The 24,965-nt window shown below is 52.0% G+C and overlaps 1 protein-coding gene across 5 annotated transcripts in view; it reads left to right on the top strand.

The window, feature by feature from the left end:
• The window catches only part of ush1c (Usher syndrome 1C), a 420,683-nt gene that overhangs the window by 232,285 nt on the left and 163,433 nt on the right, over nucleotides 1-24,965 (top strand). Inside the window, exons 15-17 of one of the 5 annotated variants that reach the window (XM_072466296.1) lie at nucleotides 6,621-6,686; nucleotides 16,273-16,421; nucleotides 18,100-18,216. In XM_072466296.1, the coding sequence (XP_072322397.1) occupies nucleotides 6,621-6,686; nucleotides 16,273-16,421; nucleotides 18,100-18,216 (332 nt within the window). Of the gene's footprint in view, nucleotides 1-4,226; nucleotides 4,304-6,620; nucleotides 6,687-16,272; nucleotides 16,422-18,099; nucleotides 18,217-24,965 lie in introns of all 5 variants that reach the window. The other 4 variants (XM_072466293.1, XM_072466292.1, XM_072466295.1 and 1 more) reach the window with 4 other exon arrangements.

The raw sequence follows: 24,965 nt of genomic DNA, 5'->3' as shown, positions 1-24,965 counted from the left end.
ACTGCCCACGCCGCTGACTGCCCACGCCGCTGACTGCCCACGACGCTGACTGCCCACGCCGCTGACTGCCCACACTGCTGGCCCACGCCGCTGACTGCCCACGCCGCTGACTGCCCACGCCGCTGACTGCCCACGCCGCTGACTGCCCACGCCGCTGACTGCCCACGCCGCTGACTGCCCACGCCGCTGACTGCCCACGCCGCTGACTGCCCACGCCGCTGACTGCCCATGCCGCTGACTGCCCATGCCGCTGACTGCCCACGCTGCTGACTGCCCACGCCGCTGACTGCCCATGCCGCTGACTGCCCACGCCGCTGACTGCCCACGCCGCTGACTGCCCACACTGCTGGCCCACGCCGCTGACTGCCCACGCCGCTGACTGCCCACACTGCTGGCCCACGCCGCTGACTGCCCACGCCGCTGACTGCCCACACTGCTGGGCCAAGCCGCTGACTGCCCACACTGCTGGCCCACGCCGCTGACTGCCCACGCCGCTGACTGCCCACACCGCTGACTGCCCACGCCGCTGACTGCCCACGCCGCTGACTGCCCACGCCGCTGACTGCCCACGCCGCTGACTGCCCACGCCGCTGACTGCCCACGCCGCTGACTGCCCACGCCGCTGACTGCCCACGCCGCTGACTGCCCACGCTGCTGACTGCCCACACTGCTGGCCCACGCCGCTGACTGCCCATGCCGCTGACTGCCCACGCCGCTGACTGCCCACGCCGCTGACTGCCCACGCCGCTGACTGCCCACGCCGCTGACTGCCCACGCCGCTGACTGCCCATGCCGCTGACTGCCCACGCTGCTGACTGCCCACGCCGCTGACTGCCCATGCCGCTGACTGCCCACGCTGCTGACTGCCCACACTGCTGGCCCACGCCGCTGACTGCCCACGCCGCTGACTGCCCACGCCGCTGACTGCCCACGCCGCTGACTGCCCACGCCGCTGACTGCCCACGCCGCTGACTGCCCACGCCGCTGACTGCCCACGCCGCTGACTGCCCACGCTGCTGACTGCCCACACTGCTGGCCCACGCCGCTGACTGCCCATGCCGCTGACTGCCCACGCCGCTGACTGCCCACGCCGCTGACTGCCCACGCCGCTGACATCCCACGCCGCTGACTGCCCACGCCGCTGACTGCCCACGCCGCTGACATCCCACGCCGCTGACTGCCCACGCCGCTGACTGCCCACGCCGCTGACTGCCCACGCCGTTGACTGCCCACGCCGTTGACTGCCCACGCCGTTGACTGCCCACGCCGCTGACTGCCCACGCCGCTGACTGCCCACGCCGCTGACATCCCACGCCGCTGACTGCCCACGCCGCTGACTGCCCACGCCGCTGACTGCCCACGCCGCTGACTGCCCACGCCGTTGACTGCCCACGCCGCTGACTGCCCACGCCGCTGACTGCCCACGCCGCTGACTGCCCACGCCGTTGACTGCCCACGCCGCTGACTGCCCACGCCGCTGACTGCCCACGCCGCTGACTGCCCACGCCGCTGACTGCCCACGCCGCTGACTGCCCACGCCGCTGACTGCCCACGCCGCTGACTGCCCACGCCGCTGACTGCCCACGCCGCTGACTGCCCACGCCGCTGACTGCCCACTCCGCTGACTGCCCACGCCGCTGACTGCCCACGCCGCTGACTGCCCACGCCGCTGACTGCCCACGCCGCTGACTGCCCACGCCGCTGACTGCCCACGCCGCTGACTGCCCACGCCGCTGACTGCCCACGCCGCTGACTGCCCACGCCGCTGACTGCCCACGCCGCTGACTGCCCACGCCGCTGACTGCCCACGCCGCTGACTGCCCACGCCGCTGACTGCCCACTGTGAACTTAGGGCCACGCGTCGTATGGGTGACCCTTGGGTTGGTGGGGGGCACTGGCTCTGGCCCTGGCTGGGTGCGGGCATCACCGGATGGACCGGCCCCATCTCTGGCAGTTCCTGTAAGACACAAGATGACATGTATGGTTAGACAGCGGGCGGGGGGTGGACTTGTCGCCGATCTCAACATCAGCGACCTCCCTTACCTCCGGGCCACCAACCACGTCCAGTGCCCTCTGCTCGAGCATGGCGAGGGGCCACAGGTCTGGTGGTCCCCCTCCGGTCTTCTCCTGCTCTTGGCGGTTGTGCGCAGCCTTCCCCTGGAGGGGAGAAACGACGACATAAACAACAGTATTAGACGTTCCGACGCATGCAGCCCAAGGGTTGGGTAGATGATGACATCAGTGGCCAGGGCACCCGGCCATTGTGGCTGGCATGGGTGCTGGCATGTGGGACAGGGTGGGGTGAAGTGGCCAGGTTACGTGTGCGTGGGGGGCGGGGGGTTGGTGCCAGGGGCACAGCGCTGCCTACTCACCCTGGCCGTCCTGAGGAAGTCGTGCAGTTTCTCCCCGCACTTGATCCCAATCCGGGCAACGTTGCCAACGGCGCTGACCGCGTCTGCCACCTGCGTCCAGGCACGGCGAACGGCGGCGTCTGGTGGCCTTCCTCCCAAGCCGGGGTACAGGATCATCCACCTCAATGGCATCCAGGAGGGTGTCCAGCTCAGCATCCCTGAACCGTGGCGCTGCTCTCCTTCCTGCCATCTTGTTGACTGGGACGGTGTGTGTGGGGAAATGGATCTTTTAAGTGCGGCTGCGGCGTCTGAGCTTCATGTGCGCCAATCACGGACCCGGCGAATCCAGCATGGAACCGGTTGCGTTCACGTGGCAATGGTGCTATCCCATATAGTTGCTGAAGCGGTGCAGCTGTTCTTCCTGTCGTAAAACACTACTGTTCCCACACCGGCGTCAGCGCTCAAAATCGGAGAATCCAGCTCCTGGGGCGCAATTCTCCCGAAACGGCGCGATGTCCGCCGACTGGCGCCCAAAACGGCGCCAATCAGAGGGGCATCGTGCCGCCCCAAAGGTGCGGAATGCTCCGCATCTTTGGGGGCCGAGCCCCAACATTGAGGGGCTAGGCCAACGCTGGAGGAATTTCCGCCCCGCCAGCTGGCGGAAACGGCCTTTGTTGCCCCGCCAGCTGGCGCGGAAATGACATCCCCGGGCGGCGCATGCGCGGGAGCGTCAGCGGCCGCTGACAGTTTCCCACGCATGCGCAGTGGAGGGAGTCTTTTCCGCCTCCGCCATGGTGGAGACCGTGGCGGAGGCGGAAGGGAAAGAGTGCCCCCACGGCACAGGCCCGCCCGCGGATCGGTGGGCCCCGAACGCGGGCCAGGCCACCGTGGGGGCACCCCCCGGGGCCAGATCGCCCCGTGCTCCCCCCAGGACCCCGGAGCCCGCCCAAGCCGCCTTGTCCCGCCATTCGAAAGGTGGTTTAATCCACGCCGGCGGGACAGGCAATTTATCGGCGGGACTGCGGCCCATCCGGGCCGGAGAATCCAGCGGGGGGGCCCGCCAACCGGCGCGGCCTGATTCCCGCCCCCGCCGAATATCCGGTACCGGAGATTTCGGCAACCGGCGGGGGCGGGATTCACGTTAGCCCCCGTCGATTCTCCAACCCGGCGGGGGGTCGGAGAATCTCGCCCCTGATGTCTGCTCCCTGGGAGACCGCAACAATTTCACTGTGGATTGCAGAAATGTGCAACTGTGATTTACTACAGTACAGTATCCTGATTTTAATCATCTGTCTGTGGGCAGACACCAAGTGGAACACAAAACCTCCAATTGCGAAAGAAAAAAATGGCCAACAGGTCTATAGTGGTACAACTAGACCACTTCCAATATGAACGGTGGGATAATCTTGTTTCTGAAATTCAATTACTGATTTCTTTTTTTGGATATCAAGATATTGAGAGGGTTCAGTACCAAATCCCTGTTTAGACTACATTCTGTAACTGTACATGGAACGGCAGGGCGGCAAGCTTGTCAGGTCAATGTGTGAAGGAATGACAGATCAGAAAAGGCCTCTTGACGTTTGTTAAAGATACAGATGCTATAGTCTATAAAGTACACCATGCTTACAGGGAAAATATTTCATTGTAGAAGCAGTGCATTGCTCTTTTTTACTTTGGTTGTTGCAAATGGTTTCTTCGAGGTGAGGAAAGATCTGACAATCTGCATTGATACAGTCTAATGCTGACCATTTCTGTGATAATTCTAAGTTGTTTTTTTTTGCGCAATAGATACAGAATAGTAACACCCATTGTTCCACTGCCATATATTTTGTAAACAACGTTTTGTTCTCTCCTTCCATTACTCTTCTTCCCCAGAAGACCAAATGGCTGATGATCATCAATTAGCAGTGGATCCAGTGACTGGAGCAAGCATGGAGCTGAAAAAGGAGCAGGTTTGGGAGCCAATATTATAGTTTAGGGTCTGTGTATGTGTGCTGCATACAAATTCCACCTGTCACTCAAAACGAGCATTGCCTAAAGTTGAGTGTGCTATAGACCCTATAAGCATCATAGTGGGCGGGATTCTCTAATCCTGAGGCTAAGTGTTGACGCCGTCGGAAACGCCATCGCGTTTCTCGGCAGGCCCCTACAGGGGGCCAGCAGGGCACTGGAGCGGTCCACGCCACTCCAGCTGCTGATCCGGCCGTGGAATGGACGCCGGGGGATGCGCGCATGCGCAGTGGGTCCGGCATGAACCCGCGCATGCGCAGTCCCACCGGCGCGATTTCCGCGCATGCGCAGTGTCTCCGTTGTCCACGCCGGCCCCGACCCAACATGGTGCAGGAGTACAGGCGCCAGCGTGGAAGAAAGGAGGCCGGGAGACAGAGAGGCGGGCCCGCCGATTGGTGGGTCCCGATTGCAGGCCAGGCCACATCGGAGGACCCCCCCCCACCGGGGTCAGACCCCCCTTCACCCCACAGGCCACCCCCGGAGCCTTCAACGCAGAGGTCCCGCTGGCTCGGAGCATATTAGAACAGCGCCGGCGGGACTCGGGTTTTTCTTTACGGCCGCTCGGCCCATCCGGGCTGGAGAATTGCGGGGGGGGCCGCGTAGAGCGGTCCCCGACTGCGCCGCGCCGACCAGGCCGGCCCCAAAGGCACATCGGGGCGGCGTGGCGCGATTCGCGCGGGCCCCCCCCCCCCCCAGTGCAGGGTCGGAGAATCCCGCCCAGTCTTTATTGCTCCTGCCTGCAAAATTTGTTTGGAACTTACATACAAAATGTGCCAGAACTAATTTTGTTTTACACCCAAATGAAAATTTTGGTAACACAAGCATGTATTATCCTCTGGTTATCAACAATTCAATATAATCAAAAGTTTAGTTCGATCCAACGGAACAGATTTTATTGAGGAGAAAATCAGAGGTACTAATCAAGCTTCTGAAACATGGTGATGTTTTCCATGTTTCATTAGTGGGTATCTTGTAGATGTCAACAGAAATAAGTGAAATTGAAAAGCATTCATGTGACATAAGGGATCAAGTCTTCTAAGGAGTGGCAATAGTCATTGGATTGCTACTCCACTCTTAGTTACTTACTCTAGAGATCCATATTTCCTGCACAGACTTCCGACCCAGGCCTGCCAAGAAATGTGCAGCAAGTTTGCGCCTTGAGTCATTCCTTTGTAGTGTACGAGCATCAGGAGAAGACATGGTGCACCACCTTCTTATGGCACTAGCAGCTGTGTTCCAGTAAATTTAAATGTTCCAGTCACTTTGACAAGCTAGGGAGAACAGATAAGTGTGCAAGGTAAGTGGGCAACGGAGCAGCATGGGTTGGTTGGCGGGGCGGGGGGTGGGGGGGGGTGCGGGGGGGTTGCGCAGGGGTGTTTGGTGGATTGTAAGGGGTTGAGGAGGTTCTGGTGGTTGTGGAGGTGCCTGGTTGGTCAGTGGTGGTAGTTGTAGGTCGGGTGGGTAGTCGGTAGGATGGGGGTAATACTCGGGTGGGTCGTGATTGGGGGTGGGTGTTAATCAATGGTCATCAAGGGTGTAATTGGGGGATTCTAGAGGGTAGTCTCCTGGCGGGTGTCGGGGTGTTAGTCAGGGCTGCGGAGGGGGAAGTTAGTGTGGTGAGGAGATGGCAGTCAGATGGTCAAATATAGGTCAGGTTATTCGAAGCGTGGGAGGGGTAGTGAGGTGGTCGGGGCTGGAAGTCAGCAGGGGTGTCAGTTGTACAGTTACTCATGAGTAACGTTTCCTGGGTAACTTCTGGCAAGTAAGTCAGAATCATCCCAAATCGCCGATTTTTAAATCAGAGTTTTGGAGGGTTCCAGACAGGATAATTGCTCAATGAAACTTGAACTTTCCTGAGCAATTCCCTTGTAGGCACTTGTACTTCCCTTGCATGGGGTCTTCTGACTGAAACCCAGAACATCTTCTCAACCATCCGCAGAGTAGACAACGTCAAGATCCAGCATTTGCAACTCTGAAACATTTATCTCAAGAAGTGAGACAGTATGAGGTTTCAAAGTTCTCCAGATGAAAGGAAATCTTGCAAGGTAAGGTATAGGTAAAAGGTTGTCCAGCATTCCACATGGCTTAACAATTCTTCAATTCTAGTGTCTGTGTCTGATTCTCTGAAGAAAATATGGTGATCTCAGGAGGAGCTGGATTCCCTCTGTATGTGTGCAGACTCGCCATGGGCTGCAATCCACATTGAATAATTTGTGTTAGATTACACTAACAGTCTGACTTTTTTTCTTTCACTTATAGCAATTGGGTGGTTTTATCGATACGAAGGCAAATATCCAACCACCCGGAAGGTAGAAAATGTTAATGGTGTGGCAGGGTGCACTTGATTCTTTCTGTGTGGATTTGATTTAAATTTACCTTGGTTCTAATTCTCCTGACAATGCTGTTGCCTTTCCAGTAGCTCCTGAAAATACATTTCATCACTGTGCTGTGAGAGAGTGATTGTCCAGAGAAAATAGCATGTGAATTTATGGTACATTGTATTCAAAATATTTGAATGATGCATCCCACTTACAAATAAACACAACTAAAGCCAAAAGCTTGTCCACAGTTCTGATAAGCTAGATATGTCTAAAACTCAAGGATACAGCTTTACAGCACTTCAAGTACATTGTGATACACAGCCTGCAACCATCATTTTGTTTCACTGCTAGTCCTCTTCGGATGGTAATGATTCAGATTCTAAAGGCCTCCAGGAGTGCCAGAAGCACTATGGTGGTTCAATTAAGTACCGTTCTTCATTAGTAAGCCTAGAGAGTGAATGTGAACATGTTATTCCACTGCAGGAGGCATCGCAACAAGTCAAATCCTGTCCCCCAGGACAAACATTTGCATAACTTCCACACGTGCTATTGATATCAATCATGAGTAAATTCACTGCCAGGAGTTAGCTATCTTTAGGGTCACAAAATCCTTCAGAATCAAGATCAGCTAGCTTAGCACATAAAAGATAATTACATTAACGTTCCTGCTCCGCATGGTTCAGGTCAATGAAAAAAATTATGAGAAACATTGTTGCTAGCTTCATGCTCTCCAACCACCTGACATGATGACAATATTATCATCCTAACTCTATTCGTTCATAAATCCTGGTGGAAATGAGTGGTTGGCAATCCTTCATCGGAGGCTTGACAGCTTTTAACCAACAGACCACCTTTGGATGTCACCAATCAGCTGCTTCCCCATCTCAGACGGAAGGCAGCAGCAGGAGGGTGGAGTGGGGGAGACTGAGTGGTAACACTCAGAGCTGTTGGCAGCAAAATGAATGTTGTTGTGAGGAGTGCCCTGTGCAGCAGAACTTTATTGTGGGATCCGGAGAAGCATAGCTAGTTTCTTTACCATGCTAATATATATATTTTTAAACTTAGTTTGGTGAGTAATGTTGGCTTCCTGACAACTATAACTGGTGGGGAAGTTTTGACAGCATCTCATTGATCAAGTGGTTTAAAATGTCACCTGTGTCCTGTTTACATCATCCAATTGCCATTTAGGGAGACATTCCTTTGGAATCTAATGGGAGGGTCATGCATAGCTAAATTAAGCAACATTAAATGGAAGATCAATGGGAGCTCAGTGAGAAATAGAAGTCTTCACTTGAACTGCTTCCCCAATCCTTTCCCATCAGGCTAAGCATAGACCAAACCGAGAGGCTCTAATCTGTGTCCAATTCCAGGAAAGGCTTTGAGAACTTGATTATATAAGATAATCAGCAAGATTCTGGAGACTACAGTGGACCAAGGCACAACTGGACACCAGTGTGCTGTAAAGACTTGCATTTATGTTGCAGCTTTCATTTTTTTTTTTTTTTTTTTTTTTTTTTTTTATAAATGTTTTATTGAAATTTTTTTCCCCAAACAACAATTTTTCCCCTCTTACAAAGCAAACGCAACAATAACAATACAGAAATTTTAAACAATACACAAGTAACAAAACCCCTTTATCTTTGACCTAAACTAAACCCCCCCCCCCTCCCCCTGGGTTGCTGCTGCTGGTCATCTGTCTTCCCTCTAACGTTCCCCTAGGTAGTCGAGAAATGGCTGCCACCGCCTGGTGAACCCTTGAGCCGATCCTCTCAGGGCAAACTTTATCTGCTCCAGTTTAATGAACCCCGCCATATCATTTACCCAGGCCTCCAGTCCGGGGGGTTTCGCCTCCTTCCACATGAGTAGGATCCTGCGCCGGGCTACTAGGGACGCAAAGGCCACAACGTCGGCCTCTTTCGCCTCCTGCACTCCCGGCTCTTCCGCAACTCCAAATAGAGCTAACCCCCAGCCTGGTTTGACCCGGGCCTTCACCACCCGCGAAATCACTCCCGTCACTCCCTTCCAATACCCTTCCAGTGCCGGGCATGCCCAAAACATATGTGCGTGGTTTGCCGGGCTCCCGCCACACCTCCCACATTTGTCCTCCACTCCAAAGAACCTGCTCAATCTTGCTCCCGTTATGTGTGCTCTATGTAGCACCTTAAATTGAATCAGGCTAAGCCTGGCGCATGAGGAAGAGGAATTTACCCTGCTTAGGGCATCAGCCCACATACCCTCCTCTATCTCCTCCCCTAGTTCTTCTTCCCACTTTCCTTTTAGTTCGCCCACCGACTCCTCCCCCTCTTCCCTCATCTCTCGGTAAATCTCTGACACCTTGCCCTCTCCGACCCACACCCCTGAAAGCACCCTGTCCTGTATCCCCTGTGTCGGGAGCAATGGAAATTCCCTCACCTGTTGTCTAGTAAATGCCCTCACCTGCATATATCTCAAGAAATTTCCCCGGGGCAACTTATACTTTTCCTCCAATGCTCCCAAGCTCGCAAAAGTCCCATCTATAAATAAATCTCCCACCCTCCTAATTCCCAACTGGAACCAGCTCTGAAATCCTCCATCCATTCTTCCTGGGGCGAACCTATGGTTGTTCCTGATTGGGGACCCCACCAGGGCTCCCCGCACCCCTCTCTGTCGCCTCCACTGTCCCCAGATATTTAATGTTGCCGCCACCACCGGGTTCGTGGTAAACTTTTTAGGTGAGATCGGTAGCGGCGCCGTCACCAGCGCCTCTAAACTCGTCCCTTTACAGGACTTTCTCTCCAGTCTTTCCCACGCCGCTCCCTCACCCTCCATCATCCATTTACGTATCATTGCCACATTGGCGGCCCAATAGTAATCGCCCAAGTTCGGTAGTGCCAATCCTCCTCTGTCCCTACTACGCTGAAGGAACCCCCTCCCCACTCTCGGAACCCTCCCTGCCCACACGAAGCTCGTGATGCTCCTGTCTATTTTATTAAAAAAGGTCTTAGTGATTAGGATAGGGAGACATTGAAATACAAATAAGAACCTCGGGAGGACCATCATCTTAATTGCTTGCACCCTGCCCGCCAGCGATAGAGGCTGCATGTCCCACCTCTTGAAGTCCTCCTCCATTTGTTCTACCAACCGTGTCAGATTAAGTCTGTGCAAGGTTCCCCAGCTCCTAGCGATCTGAATCCCCAGGTATCGGAAGTTTCTTTCCACTTTCCTTAGAGGCAAGCCTTCTATCTCTCTACTCTGGTCCCCTGGATGTATCACAAATAATTCACTCTTCCCCATGTTTAGCCTATACCCCGAGAAATCCCCGAACCCCCTCAAAATTCGCATAACCTCTATCATTCCCCCCGCTGGGTCCGACACGTATAACAATAGGTCATCCGCATATAACGAGACTCGGTGTTCTTCTCCCCCTCTAATCACCCCTCTCCATTTCCTGGAGTCTCTCAACGCCATGGCCAGAGGTTCAATTGCCAACGCGAACAACAATGGAGACAGCGGGCATCCCTGTCTTGTTCCCCTATATAGTCGGAAATACTCCGATCTATGTCGACCTGTAACTACGCTTGCCGTTGGAGCCCCATAAAGAAGTCTAACCCAGCTAATAAACCCGTTCCCAAACCCAAACCTCCTTAACACTTCCCATAAATACTCCCACTCCACCCTATCAAATGCCTTCTCTGCGTCCATTGCCGCCACTATCTCTGCCTCCCCCTCCACTGGGGGCATCATTATCACCCCTAATAGTCGTCGCACGTTAACATTCAGTTGTCTCCCTTTTACGAACCCTGTCTGGTCTTCGTGCACCACCCCCGGGACACAGTCCTCTATCCTCGATGCCAGTACCTTTGCCAACAATTTGGCGTCCACGTTCAACAATGAAATGGGTCTATAGGACCCGCACTGCAACGGATCTTTATCCCTCTTCAAAATTAACGATATCGTCGCCTCCGACATCGTCGGGGGTAGAGTCCCCCCTTTCCTGGCCTCATTGAACGTCCTCACCATCAACGGGGCCAACAAGTCCACATATTTTCTGTAATACTCCACCGGGAACCCGTCTGGTCCTGGGGCCTTCCCTGCTTGCGTGCTTCCCAGTCCCTTAATAACCTCGTCCACCCCAATCGGTGCCCCCAGGCCTACCACCCCCCGCTCCTCCACTTTCGGGAACCTCAATTGGTCCAGGAACTGCCGCATCCCCTCCTCCCCCTCTGGGGGTTGAGACCTATACAGTTCCTCATAGAAGGTCTTGAACACCTCATTTATCTTTCCTGCCCTTCGCACCGTGTCTCCCCTTTCGTCTCTAATTCCTCCTATTTCCCTCGCTGCTGCCCTCTTTCGCAATTGATGAGCCAACAGGCGACTCGCCTTTTCCCCATATTCATACCTCCTCCCCTGTGCCTTCCTCCACAGTACCTCCGCCTTTCTGGTGGTCAGAAGGTCAAATTCCGTCTGGAGTCGTCTCCTCTCCCTGTACAATTCCTCCTCCGGGGTCTCTGCAAATTCCCGATCCACCCTTAAAATCTCCCCCAGTAATCTTTCCCTTTCCTTGGCCTCTGTTTTCCTTTTGTGGGCCCCAATGGAGATCAGCTCTCCTCTGACCACCGCTTTTAGTGCTTCCCATACCACTCCCACCGGGACCTCGCCGTCGTCATTGACCTCCAGGTATCTCTCAATACACCCCCGCACTCTTGCACACACTCCCTCATCCGCCATCAGTCCCACATCTAATCGCCAGAGTGTTCTCTGCTCCCTTTCCTCTCCTAATTCCAGGTCCACCCAATGTGGGGCATGATCCGAAACCGCTATGGCTGAGTACTCAGCTTCTTCCACCCTAGAGATCAACGACCTTCCCAAAACAAAAAAATCTATCCGGGAGTACACTTTATGGACATGGGAGAAGAAGGAATACTCCCTAGCCCTAGGTCTAAGAAATCGCCATGGATCCACTCCCCCCATTTGGTCCATAAACCCCTTAAGTACCTTGGCCGCTGCCGGCCTTCTTCCGGTCCTTGAGCTGGATCTATCTAGCCCCGGGTCCAGCACCGTATTAAAGTCCCCTCCTAAAATCAAGTTTCCTACCTCCAGGTCCGGTATACGCCCCAGCATCCGTCTCATAAATCCCGCATCGTCCCAGTTTGGGGCATACACGTTAACCAACACGACCTCCATTCCCTCCAGCCTGCCACTCACCATTACATATCTACCTCCGCTATCTGCTACGACGTTCTTTGCTTCAAATGCGACCTGTTTCCCCACCAAAATGGCCACCCCTCTATTCTTTGCGTCCAGTCCTGAGTGGAACACCTGTCCCACCCATCCTTTCCTTAGCCTAACTTGGTCCGCCACCTTTAGGTGCGTCTCTTGGAGCATAACCACGTCTGCCCTTAGTCCTTTCAAATGCGCGAGCACTCGGGCCCTTTTTATCGGTCCGTTCAGGCCTCTCACGTTCCACGTGATCAGCCTCACTAGGGGGCTACCTGCCCCCCTCCCGTGTCGACTAGCCATTACCTTCTCTAGGCCAGTCCCATATCCCGCCTCCGCGCTCCCGCTCGCTCCCCCAGCGTCGCACACCATCCCCGCCCACCCACTCTTTAGCCATTTCCTTTTGGATTTCCGCAGCAGCAACCCAGTTGTCCCCCCCCCCCTTCTCCCTCCCTCCTCCCCTCCCCGCTAGATCTCTTTCTAGCTTGATTGCTCCCCCCATATTACTTCCGTAAGTCAGCTAACTTCAACTGACCCCGGCTACTCCTGCTCACTCCTCGACCCCCCCCATGTGGGGAACTCCCATCCGCCTTGCGCCTGTCTTCCCGCCTTATTCTTTCTGGTGCGGGAACATCCCTTTACCTGACCCGCCTCTTATGGCGCAGCTCCCTTTCCCCTCCCCCTCCCCTTCCCCATTCTCCAACTATGTCCCGTCTTTCCCCCCTCACCGGCGCCCACATTTCCCCAATGTCTCCCCCCTTCCCTGTTTACTTCTCAATTAACTTCCACCGTAACATTAACAATAACATTTCCTGCAGCATCAGTCCCTCAGTTCCGATCCAATTTCTCTTCTTTGATGAAGGTCCATGCTTCCTCCGCCGTCTCGAAATAATGGTGTCTCTCCTGATACGTGACCCATAGTCTTGCCGGCTGCAGCATCCCGAACTTCACCTTCCTTTTATGCAACACCTCTTTGGCTCGGTTGAAGCTCGCCCTCCTTCTCGCCACCTCCGCACTCCAATCCTGGTATACCCGTACCACTGCATTCTCCCATCTGCTACTCCGCACCTTTTTAGCCCATCTCAGGACCTCTTCTCTATCCTTAAGGCGGTAAAATCGCACTATTATCGCCCTGGGTGGTTCCCCCGCTTTTGGTCTTCTCGCCGGAATCCGATTTGCCCACTCCACCTCCAAGGGGCCCGTAGGGGCCTCAGCACCCATCAGTGAGCTCAGCATCGTACTTGCGTACGCTCCACAGTCCACTCCTTCCACACCCTCAGGGAGACCCAGTATCCGAAGGTTCTTCCTTCGCGCTCCATTTTCTAGGGCTTCGATCCTTTCAGTACACTTTTTATGAAGTGCCTCGTGCGTCTGTGTCTTAACCGCCAGGCCCAGGATCTCGTCCTCAATATCTGTCACCTTCTGCTCCACCACACGGAGCTCTGTCTCCTGGGTCTTTAATGTCTCCTTGAGCCCCTCAATTGCCTGTAGCAACGGGGTCAGCACCTCCCTCTTCAGCAGCTCCACGCACCGTCTCACAATTTCATGCTCAGGCCCCCATGTCGCCTGCGCTTTCTCCGCCGCCATCTTGTACTTCTCTCTTTCTGACCCTTTGGTCGACGATTCCTCGCGCTGCAGCCGCCGCCGCCGGTTTTTTCCTCCTTCGTTTGGGGGGGACTCCCTTCTCACACGCCCCACACCGGGTTGCGTCGTCGAAAAATTCCCCGTTGGGGCTCTTAAAAGAGCCCGAAGGTCCGTCGGAGCTGGAGCCGCCGAAGCGTGCGGCTAGCTAGGCATCACCGCAACCGGAAGTCCCTTCAGTGGCCTTGATGAGGTCTTTTCACAGTTGTTCCCTCTGCTGCTAGAATTCACCTTTGATACAGGCCCTCAGGTCAGCTTGCAGCTTTAAGCTTGCCCTTCCCCCGCCTGCATGCTGGAAGAGGCCCTGTTTATCCTGTAGTTGCAGCCAAATCCTTCACTGTTTCTGCGTGTGTCTGGCAACCAAGAGACATACCCTTCCTGGGGGACACTGTCGGGGGAATATTGCCGCCTTCTTCCCACACCGGGAAATGTCAAACAAATGCCGTGGGGGCCCTGTAAAAGAGCCCAAAAGTCCGTTCCAAGCAGGAGCTGCCGAATGTGCGACCTAGCTCTGCATAGCCGCACCCGGAAGTCTGTTGCAGCTTTCATGACAACAGGACATCCCAAAATACTGTAGAGCCAAGGAAGCACTTTTGAAGCATAGCCAGGTTTGTAATGTGGAAAACCCAGCAGCCAATTTGCACACAGCAATCCCCCACAATTAGCATTGCGACAATGGCCAGATGTTGGTTTGTGTGATGTGATTGAGGGGTTAGTACTGACCATATTACCAGCAATAATTCTCCTACTCTTTGAAATAGTGCGGTGGGAAGGCGGCATGGTGGTGCAATGGTTAGCACTGCTGCCTCACGGGACCCCGGTTCGATCCCGGTCCCGGGTCACTGTTCGTGTGGAGTTTGTACATTCTCCCAGTGTCTGCGGGAGTCTCACCCCTCAACCAAAAAGATGTGCAGGGTAGGTGCATTGGCCACGCTACATTTCCCCCTTAATTGGCAACTCTGACAGTATAGCATTCCCTCAGCATTGCACTGGAGTGCCGGCTTTGATTTTTGTGCTCAAGTCCGGAAATGAAACTTGCATCTACAGCTTCAGAGGCAAGGACTATCAAATGAGTTGCTGCTGACAACATTGCAGTATATCTCCACTTACCTATTTAGTACATTTGTTGAGTGAACTGATGGGGATGCCATAATCATGGCTAATCACAAGTCTTTAAATTCTTAAATTGGCATTTGGAGACTCTCATTTGAATTGGATTAAAACTCAATGGCTAAATCTTGGATAAATATATGGAAATACCAGAGATTCTTGAGTGAAAAGAAGTTAATAAGAAGGAATGTAAATCATCCATTTCATAAACATTTGTTTGTAACTAACCTAATTGTTTCCTTTATGCTCTTTCATGGTACACTTTTACAATGACACATACATTCTGTCTCTGAGTTTTTCCCCCTATTTTCACAGGTGCTCTCAGGCTTTTACGTTACTCTTTGAAGTGTCTATTTTAATAGCAGTTCACTTTTATTACATGATGTGGAGATGCCGGTGTTGGACTGGTGTGGGCACAGTAAGAGGTCTTACAACACCAGGTTAAAGACCAATAGGTTTATTTGGAATCACTAGCTTTCGGAGCACAGCTCCTTCATCTGGTGGGTGATCACTCACCTGATGAAGGAGCAGTGCTCCGAAAGCTAGTGATTCCATATGAACCTGTTGGACTTTAACCTGGTGTTGTAAGACTTCTTACTTTCAGCACAGTAATGTCCGATTAGGTAATGTCCATAATAAATAAATCAGTGCCTTGCTGATGACTTCTGCTGTCGGTTTTTAACAATGCAGTACAAACTTTACCCAGTTACTTTTTTTTTTAACAGGATTGAAAACTATAACTAAACCAGAACACTTAGCTAAATATTAGCAAATTAATAATCAGTAATTAGCAGAATTCTAGACATTTATTTGCTTTTGCATAATTAATGCAACATTATCAAATTGAGCAGTAAGAAGTCATGTGTGAAAATGCCACAAATGTTAAGCTGGCATTGACTATACTAGGAATTGCAAACAGACAGCATTAAGGTTTCCACAAGTTCAAATAGGAAAATGCTGTGCCATTTCTGTGTTAGTTCAGCATGATAATAAACATTGAAAAAAATAGAATGAGGCAAGGCATTGTCTGAGGATGGCAAAATAAACAGACAGACTTGATTTTAAATGGAGCAAATGAAAATATAGACAGTCAAAAATGCTGGAATAATTTTGGGCTCAACCAGTTACCTCTGTCCTTTATAGTTGCTTTTCCTCATTTAACTGTTCCTCATCCCACTTCACACACTAAGGTCCAATCATTCTCCAAGCTATGGAGAGTTAGAAAACTAACTGGTGAGATTGACCTCATCTGTGCTTATGACCCCAGTTGCAAGCAGTGTGTAAACTAAAGCTGAACACTCTTACTGACACTGAAGAAGATCACTATCCTTCATATCTTACATTATAGCCTTAATCCTCTTTAAGGCTATAATCTGAAGCAAGGAACAATCAAAGGAGATGGGGAAAAGGAAGAAATAATTTCTTAATGATTCCTCTGATCATTTGCTGTGTATCTATGTTGTACTCACTTGCATGCTCTCGATTATGCATGTGTTGAGGAATGAGAATTTGATTTTCTTAGTTTCTGCGTATTCTATCACATTTCTGTTGCTGTGGTGAGTTACATTTTTGAGCAGTTTGCGGTGCTTGTAATTCAGGATTTCTTCATGAGCGCCATCTTCATATTAAACTTTGTTAGAAAGGAAAGGAGAGGAAGAGGTCCAAGGCTGAGATTTTGTTTGACCAGAGGAAGAATAAGAAGGAGCTGGAATTTGAACAGAAACTCGCAAAAGAAAAAGAGGAAATGCTGGAGAAAGAGAAACAGTTGAAAATAAATCGATTAGTCCAAGAGGTATATAGCACTGCAAGTACAATAAATTACTTTCAAGTAACACTTTTGTGCAATTTCACTATTTAAATGGTCCCCTCCATTATGGGTAATGGGGAGATATTAATGACCTTTCTTAGTCATTTTTTAAAGATATCTTTTGGAGTGGGACCATAAATGTCATAAAATATAAATCAACCTAATTATCTACCTATTACTTGCTAAATATAATCCTTGCAATCCAGTGGATTTTCATATAGTTTCAGAATTTGGCAGACTGATAAATGAGGGTCATCTTTGACATTATAAATAGTGACCAGAGAAAGGAATATGCTGAACAGAATGAGGAAAGGGCTTGAAGGGGGTGCTTGTTGAGCAATACACCATCAGGTATTATTGGAGAAAGTGTTGAGGAATCACCACAACTGTTTGGAGACGTTGCTGAGGAGAACACGAATTAATGAGGAGAGGGTGCCTTGTCAAGTCTGTTATGTTGGAGAAAGAATATTCATCCCAGCAAAAGCATTTGCCTTACCAATTGTCTGGAAGTCAGTTATATTTGACCTACTTAATAGCTTTCAATCGTTCTAAAATAGCATAACCTTTCTCAAAACTGAAAGATTAGGTGATGTTTGCAATGGGTATGTTGCTGGCTTCAAGCAATTATTCAACTGGAACTTATTTGCACGTGACATGTATTAGTTTTAATAGAAATTGAAAAAAAATCAACTGTATCCACCAAGCATGTTTCATTTATTTACTAGATCTCCACCTTGAGTCAAGGGGTATTTATTTCTAGCCCTGGTTCCGTTATACTCAAACTCATCGTACTTAAATCTTATTTGAAAACAAATCTTCAGTCATTTATTAAACCATTTTTCTAAATCCATTTGGAAAACAATGGATAGGTCAGATAGCAAAATCAGAAAGAACTCTTGTTTATGTTGATGTTGGATATTGGTTGATGTCAGTAAGGCGAAAGTGTAGACAAAACTGTTGACCTTCGTGGCTCTATGCTAGACTGGGTCAGTCAGCAAGGGTTCTTGCTCCTGATCACTGCCCAGTAACCCCTGCTCTAAATGGAAACCTGTCGACATCAAAGATTCAAAAATAATTTAGATAGGCACTTGAGGGAGATAAACTTTCAGGGTTATGGGGATAGAACCCAGGAATGGGATTGATTGGATGGCTTTACAGAGACCTGGCATGGACTCGATGGGCTGAATATTTTCCTTTTATATCGCCATGACTCTATGACACTCTGCCAAGTCTCACATAAACATGCCTCCTTGACGAGATGATAGAGGGATTAGGAATTTGTAGCAATTATCCACACAGGATGTCAGAAGTTTTAGGAGAGCAGAGGAAAAAAATAGTGGAGGGGAGATTATTTAGCAGTAAAACAACAAGAAGACATTGGAGGTTGTGACTTGAAAAAGACAACTTCAACCAACCCAATCCTGCAAAACAGACTATTGACCGATGGTGAAGAAACCAACATTGTTTTCAAATACAAAATATTTTAATGTTATTTGTAGGGTGTTTTTTCAACAGACAATGGGAGTATCTTGAAGAAAATAGTCTGCCTAGACTTGGCTTTCCCTTTGAGTCACATTTACCAGGCTGCAATCACAATTTATAAATCTTTATCAATCTGTTGAAATGTCTTCTGAGTGAGCTAAGCATTGGTGCATTGCTTCAGGTATCTGAAACAGAACGTGAAGATCTGGAAGAATCTGTAAAGGTTCAGCACTGGGTGGAGAGGCTGTGCCAGACTCGGTTAGAACAAATCTCGTCAGCAGAGAACGAATCCCTGGAGGTAATAGTTGTTCAAGATTACTGTGCTTGTACAGAAATCTGTGTATTGAATTAAATATTGTTGGTACTTTGTGCAATATAGAAAATGTTTTCTAATGGGAGGGAATACAATATCCAGCTAACTTATTGGCAACCTTGTAGTAACGAATGGGAAACAAAACTCTTTCAAGTATTAAAATGGCAAATGAACAACCACTATTGATCTCTTTAATATAAGATTATCATATTCCTCCTATTTGATATAGAAGTAATGGGACTGTAATTGGTCTTTGGATGCAGCACAAAGGAGGTGGTAAAATTTTACACCTGTTTTTTTTCAGTTCGTTTGGTTAACTAAACTTAGTTTTCAAAGCACTCTACCAGTTTTGTCTAAATAGGCAGAATGAATTTAGTGAATTAATTTAATTTAATCATTTATGAATTTAGAAGGTTTACTTGACCAATACACTGATAGCTGGGATGTTGGTGGTGGGGAGGGTGGCTATTGTACGAGGAAAGGACAGACTGGGCCTATATCCACTGGAGTTTGAACATTGAGAGCTGATCTCATTGAAACATAGGCCCAGCACCCTAATAAGAAAGTTAATTTTGTAGTAGACCTCCACCTTTGCTCATGGAAGGAGTCACAAAGGTCCTGGTTTGGGGGGAGGGGGGGTTGGGAGCAGGGTGTTGTGGGGAGAGGGTTGTAGAGCTGCCGGACAACACAATGATATTGTTGTATGAACCGGCGCGCGATGAGGGCATCCCTGGCCCTCCTGCCCATGTGAACTCTAGCCCTCGCCTGCCCCCCTTCTAATGCTGATCTTCGGCCTCTCCCTCCACTCCCTCCTCGACTTCCTCCTCATCAGAGGCGATGTTCCTCTCCTCCTAGTCTTCCTCATCAAGGATGTCGCCCCGCTACTGGCCTAAGTTATGGAGGGCACAGTATACCTCGAAGATGCGAGAGACCCTCTGTGGACTGTACTGAAGGGCCCCACGGACCTGCCAAGGCAGTGGAAGCACATCTTCAGCATCCCAGTGCACCGCTCTATCATAGACCAGGTGCCACTGTGAGTCTCATTGTACTGGGGCTCTGCTTTGGTCTCAGGCCCCACACAGACGTCATCAGCCAAGACCGCAGCGGGTAATCTTTGATCCCGACGAGCTATCACTGAAAGCTGGGGTGACCCTCAAAAATCCCAATGATTTGAGACTGCCTAAGGGTGAAACTACCATGCATGCTCACTGGAAAACGTGCACACACGTGATTGATCCACATCTGGGGCGGGATTCTCCGATATCGGCGCGATGTCCGCCGACCGGCGCCAAAAACGTCGCGAATCAGTTCGGCATTGCGCCGCCCCAAAGGTGCGGAAGTCTCCGCACCTTGTGCGGCCGAGCCCTCACCTTGAGGAGCTAGGCCCGAGCCGGACTGATTTCCGCCCCGCCAGCTGTCGCGAAACTGACTTTGCCGGGCGGCGCATGCGCGGGTGCGTCAGCGGCCGCTCACGGCATCCCCGCGCACGCGCAGTGGAGGGGGTCTCTTCCGCCTCCGCCGTGGTGGAGACCATGGCAAAGGCGGAAGGAAAAGAGTGCCCCCACGGCACAGGCCAGCCCACGGATCGGTGGGCCCCGATCGCGGGCCAGGCCACCGTGGGGGCACCCCCTCAGGAGCCCGCCCGCGCCGCCGTGTCCCGCCGTCCCAAAGGTGGTTCAATCCACGCCGGCTGGCGTGGGTTGACAGCGGCGGGACTTCGGCCCATCGCAGACCGGAGAATCGCCGGGGGATTCCCGCCGACCGGCGGAGTGGCGGAGATTTCGTGACACGGCAGGGGCGGGATTCACGCCGGCCCCCGCCGATTCTCCGACCCGGTGGGGATTCGGAGAATCGCGCCCCTGGTGCCACACACTTGTTGAAAATTAGGGAAATGGAAGCCTTTTTTGTTGCTGTGTTGTGTGCTTACTGGTCATCCTATGTGTCAATCACTGCCTGTCTGCAACTCATTTTCTACATGAGTAGATATTATGACATCTCGCCCCTTTTTTTTTGAGTTAAATAAATACTGAGGTATGTATGTGTGTATATATATGCCTGACTATATACAAATGGTGATTGAACAAACGTATATACATGGGAATGTGTCGATAGTGCAGGTACATGGCAAACTAGGCAATATTTACAAGAATTAAGTCGATGGATTCAGTCACAGAATTTACAAAAGTTAAGTCTACAGATTCAGTCTTTGTTGTGGGCAACAAATTCTTGTCGATCGCCGCAGAGGTGGATCAGGAGCCGCCCGCACGTGGAGAGGTGAGATGGCTGCCATTGCGGTGGTCGCGTGGGCCGGCAGGATCGCTGGCAGATTGGTGGCCTCGTGGCAGGGTACGTCCGGAGGAACCATGATAGCCAGCGGAGCACTGTGGTCAGGTGGTGGGCGTGGAACTCTTCGCAATGCCCGTCGGTTGCACTGTAGCAGGGAGCCATCAGCCATGCGAACAATGAAAGACCTCGGGGCAACTTGTTTGACAACAACAGCTGTGACTGACCAACCGCCCTCAGTCAACTGGACGCGAACATGATCGGCTGGAGCCAGCTCAGGTAAATCCGTGGCATGAGCATCATATGTGGCCTTCTGTTGGGCCCAGGACTGCTGCACTTTTTGTAGTACCGTGAGGTGGTCAAGGTCTGGAACATGGATGGCTGGAACTGTGGTCCTCAGAGTGCGATTCATGAGCATCTGCGCTGGGGACAACCCAGTGGACAGTGGGGTTGCCCTGTATGCCAGCATTGCCAGGTTGAAGTCGGAGCCTGAGTCTGCAGCTTTGCACAGCAACCGCTTTACTATATGGACCCCTTTCTCGGCTTTCCCGTTTGATTGCAGGTAGTGGGCACTGGAGGTAACGTGACGGAAGTTGTAGGACTGTGCAAAATCAGACCATTCTTGGCTGTAAAAGCATGGACTGTTGTCGCTCATTACCGTGAGCGGTATCCCACGCTTGGCGAACATTTCTTTGCAGGGTTTGATGACCGCCTTCGACGTGAGGTCGGACAGTTTCACCACTTCTAGGTAACTAGAGAAGTAGTCGACCAGGAGTACGTAGTCACGCCCCTTGGCGTGAAAATGGCTACACCTACTTTGGACCATGGAGAGGTCACGATCTCGTGCTGTTGCAGTGTTTCCTTGGGTTGAGCCAGTTGAAACTTCTGACAGGTGGGGTAGTTGAGGACCGTGTTGTCAATATCCTGGTTAATGCCCGGCCAGTAAACCGCCTCCCGAGCACTGCGTCAGCATTTCTCGACTCCAAGGTGACCCTCATGGAGTTGACCCAGCACCATAGCCTGCATGCTTTGAAGAATAACGATCCTGTCGAGTTTCAGAAGGATTCCCTCCACAACCGTCAGCTCGTCTTTAACATTAAAGAATTGGGGACATTGTCCCTTCTGCCAGCCATGGGTAAGGTGCTGCATCACACGCTGCAGCAGGGGATCCTTGGCCGTTTCCTCACGGATTTGGACCACCCGTTCATCAGAGGCCGGAAGGTTGGTGGCACACAACTGCACTTGCACTTCTATGTGGCAGATGAAGTCACCTTGTTCACACGGTGAGGTGATGGACTGGGATAGGGCATCTGCAATGATCATCTCTTTGCCTGGCGTGTAGACAAGTTCGAAGTCATAGCAGCGGAGTCGGAGAAGAATTCGCTGTAAACGAGGTGTCATGTGATTTAAATTCTTCTGGATTATGTGGACTAGAGGCCTGTGGTCCGTTTCCACCGGGAATTTCGGCAGGCCGTAAATGTAATCATGAAACCTGACTAGTCCTGTCAGGAGACCCAGACACTCCTTTTCGATTTGGGCATACCATTGCTCAGTGGGCATCATGGCCCTGGAGGCATATGCCACTGGAGCCCAGGACGAGGAATCATCTCGCTGGAGGAGCACCGCCCCAATGCCGTCCTGGCATGCATCAGTTGATTTCTTGATTTCCTTGAATGGATCGAAGAACGCTAGAACTGGGGCTGTGGTGAGCTTTGCCTTCAGCTCACGCCATTCCGCTTCATGTGTGGGCAGCCACTGGAATTCCGTTGACTTCTTGACGAGATGGCGGAGGGCCGTGGTGTGGGATGCCATATTGGGAATGAATTTCCAGAGAAAGTTGACCATCCCGAGGAAGCGGAGGACCGCCTTCTTGTCCTCCGGGGTCTTCATGGCGGTGATCACCAAGACCTTGTCGGCGTCTGTCCGCACACCCAGCCGCGAGATGTGGTCGCCTAGAAACTTTGAGCACTTGGCCCTGTTGAGCTGGAGACCATGTTCATGAATTCGCTAGAAGACCTGCTTGAGGTGAGTGATGTGTTCCTGGGGCGTTGTGGTCCAGATGATCACATCGTCCACGTATACTCGTACCCCCTCGATGCCCTCCATCATCTGCTCCATGATGCGATGAAACACTTCGGAGGCAGATATGATACCGAAAGGCATGCGGTTGTAACAGTAGCGGCTGAACGGGGTGTTGAATGTGCACAGCTTGCGACTGGACGCGTCCAGCTGTATTTGCCAAAATCCCCGGGAGGCGTCCAGCTTAGTGTATAATTTGGCATGAGCCATCTCACTGGTTAACTCTTCATGCTTCGGGATCGGGTAGTGCTCCCGCATGATGTTGCGGTTTAGATCCTTGGGATCAATGCAAATGCGGAGCTCCCCTGATGGCTTCTTTATGCATACCATGGAGCTGACCCAGTCTGTTGGCTCCGTGACCTTCGAGATGATGCCCTGGTCTTGGAGGTCCTGTAGTTGCTTTTTCAGACGATCCTTGAGGGGCGCTGGCACCCGGCGTGGTGCATGGATTACAGGGGTGGCGTTCGGCTTGAACATTATTTTGTATCGGTACAGGAGCGTGCCCATTCCATCGAATACACTGTGGTACGGCGTGATAATGTCGTCCATGTCGGCGTGCAAATTTCCATCGGGCGAGGCCGCCGCCGGTGACGATGACATGGCGTGGACTCGCTGAACCAGGTTCAGGAGCTTGCAGGCTCGAGCACCGAGCAGGGACGTCCTGTCAGGCCCGACGATTTCAAATTGTAACGTTGCCTTGATCGCCTTGTTGGATACCCCGAGTTGACACGAGCCACTGGCAGCTATGGCATTGATATTGTAGACAAGAAGCTGGCAGGCCGGTGGAAGAATGCTTGGTCGGGCCCGGATGGTGTCAAGGTCGGATTGTGAGATGAGGTTCGCAGACGCGTCGGTGTCCAGTTTAAATCGGATGCGAGCCTTGTTAACTGTGAGGACAGCACACCACTTGTCGTCGGGATCCACACTGAGGATCGAGAGGCGTTGCGCAGGTGTGGTGGAGGCCAGCACATGTGTGGTTATGATGCCCACCTGGTATGGGGACTTGAGGCAGTCAGCATCAGGGTCCGTTGGGCTGTCGGGATCAGAATCTGGCATGCCTTGTTGTATTGAGCGGATACCTCTGCGCCACAGCTGGGATCGCTAGCTGCTGAGCGGTGCAGCGGATTTGCAGAGGGCTGCGTAGTGTCCAAACTTGCCACACTGGAGACATCGGCGTCCTCTTGCCGGACATTGCCGCTTTAAATGGGCGGAGCCACAATTCGGACACGGCATGATGCTGACGTCAGCGCGATCCTTGCGCCATCGCGCATACGCAGTGCAGTCGGCCGACGTACGCACCTGCGCAGTCGGGTTTTCGGTCTCGTCGTCCACTCGGTCGTGGCGCGCAGGCGCAGGGATCCGAGAAAAGCGCGCGAAACGGCCACTCTCCTCGATGCTCAGGCCCTGCATCTGTGCAATGGCCTGCACCCTTTCTGCCTCGTGGGAGGCCAGCTTTGCAGTTTCTGCCGCCCTGATGTGGGAGTAACGATTCTTGGCATGCTCATGGACAACGCACGTCTCGATAGCGACAGAGAGGGTCATTTTGATTTTAAGGAGCTGCTGCCGCAGGGAGTCGGAGTGGACCCCGAAAACGATCTGATCCCAGATCATGGAATCAGCCGTCGAGTCATAGTTACATGACTGCGCTAGGATGCGGAGATGGGTCAAGAAGGACTGAAAAGGTTCATCCTTACCCTGAAGCCTCTGCTGGAAGATGTACCGTTCAAAGCTCTCATTCACCTCAATGTCGCAGTGGCTGTCGAACTTCAGCAGGACTGTTTTGAATTTCGTTTTGTCTTCGCCGTCGTCGAATGTAAGCAAATTGTAGATGTGGATGGCGTGGTCCCCCGCAGTGGAGAGAAATAGCACGATCTTCCTGGCAGCCGATGCTGCCTCGAGGTCGGAGGCCTCGATGTACAAGAGGAACTTTTGCTTGAAGATTTTCCAGTTTGCGCCGAGGTTGCCGGAGATGCAGAGTTCCGGAGGAGGCTGGATGTTTTCCATTTCGCTGGATGGCTGCTTGCTGGTTGATGCTGATTCACTCGAGGTAGGTCCGTCAAGGTCAATATCACTCTGGTACCATGATGTGTTAGGCAGGTTGGTTCGATGTGGACTGCACTCGATGCAGGGAAGTTAGAAACAGACGTCTAACACTGGAGAAGATCCAACACTCTTTTATTCAACTACATGAACTGCTGTACATATTCAGCTGTGGGTCGACACTATACTGAACTGACTAGAGACCTTGTAGTAGCCTGACCAGACTTACCAGCTATCGCATGGTGTTTGTGCTTGCTAGCTTGTGGACTCTGACTGTCTCAGTAGCTGGGTCCCGAGAGAGCGGGAATCCTAGTGCCCTCTGGTTTTATGGT

This window comes from Scyliorhinus torazame, chromosome 10 (genome assembly GCF_047496885.1).
Source record: "Scyliorhinus torazame isolate Kashiwa2021f chromosome 10, sScyTor2.1, whole genome shotgun sequence".
In the NCBI taxonomy this organism is placed as follows: domain Eukaryota; kingdom Metazoa; phylum Chordata; class Chondrichthyes; order Carcharhiniformes; family Scyliorhinidae; genus Scyliorhinus; species Scyliorhinus torazame.
The sequence above is the reverse complement of the archived record's forward strand: the minus strand, read 5'-3'. Positions and strand labels throughout refer to the sequence as shown.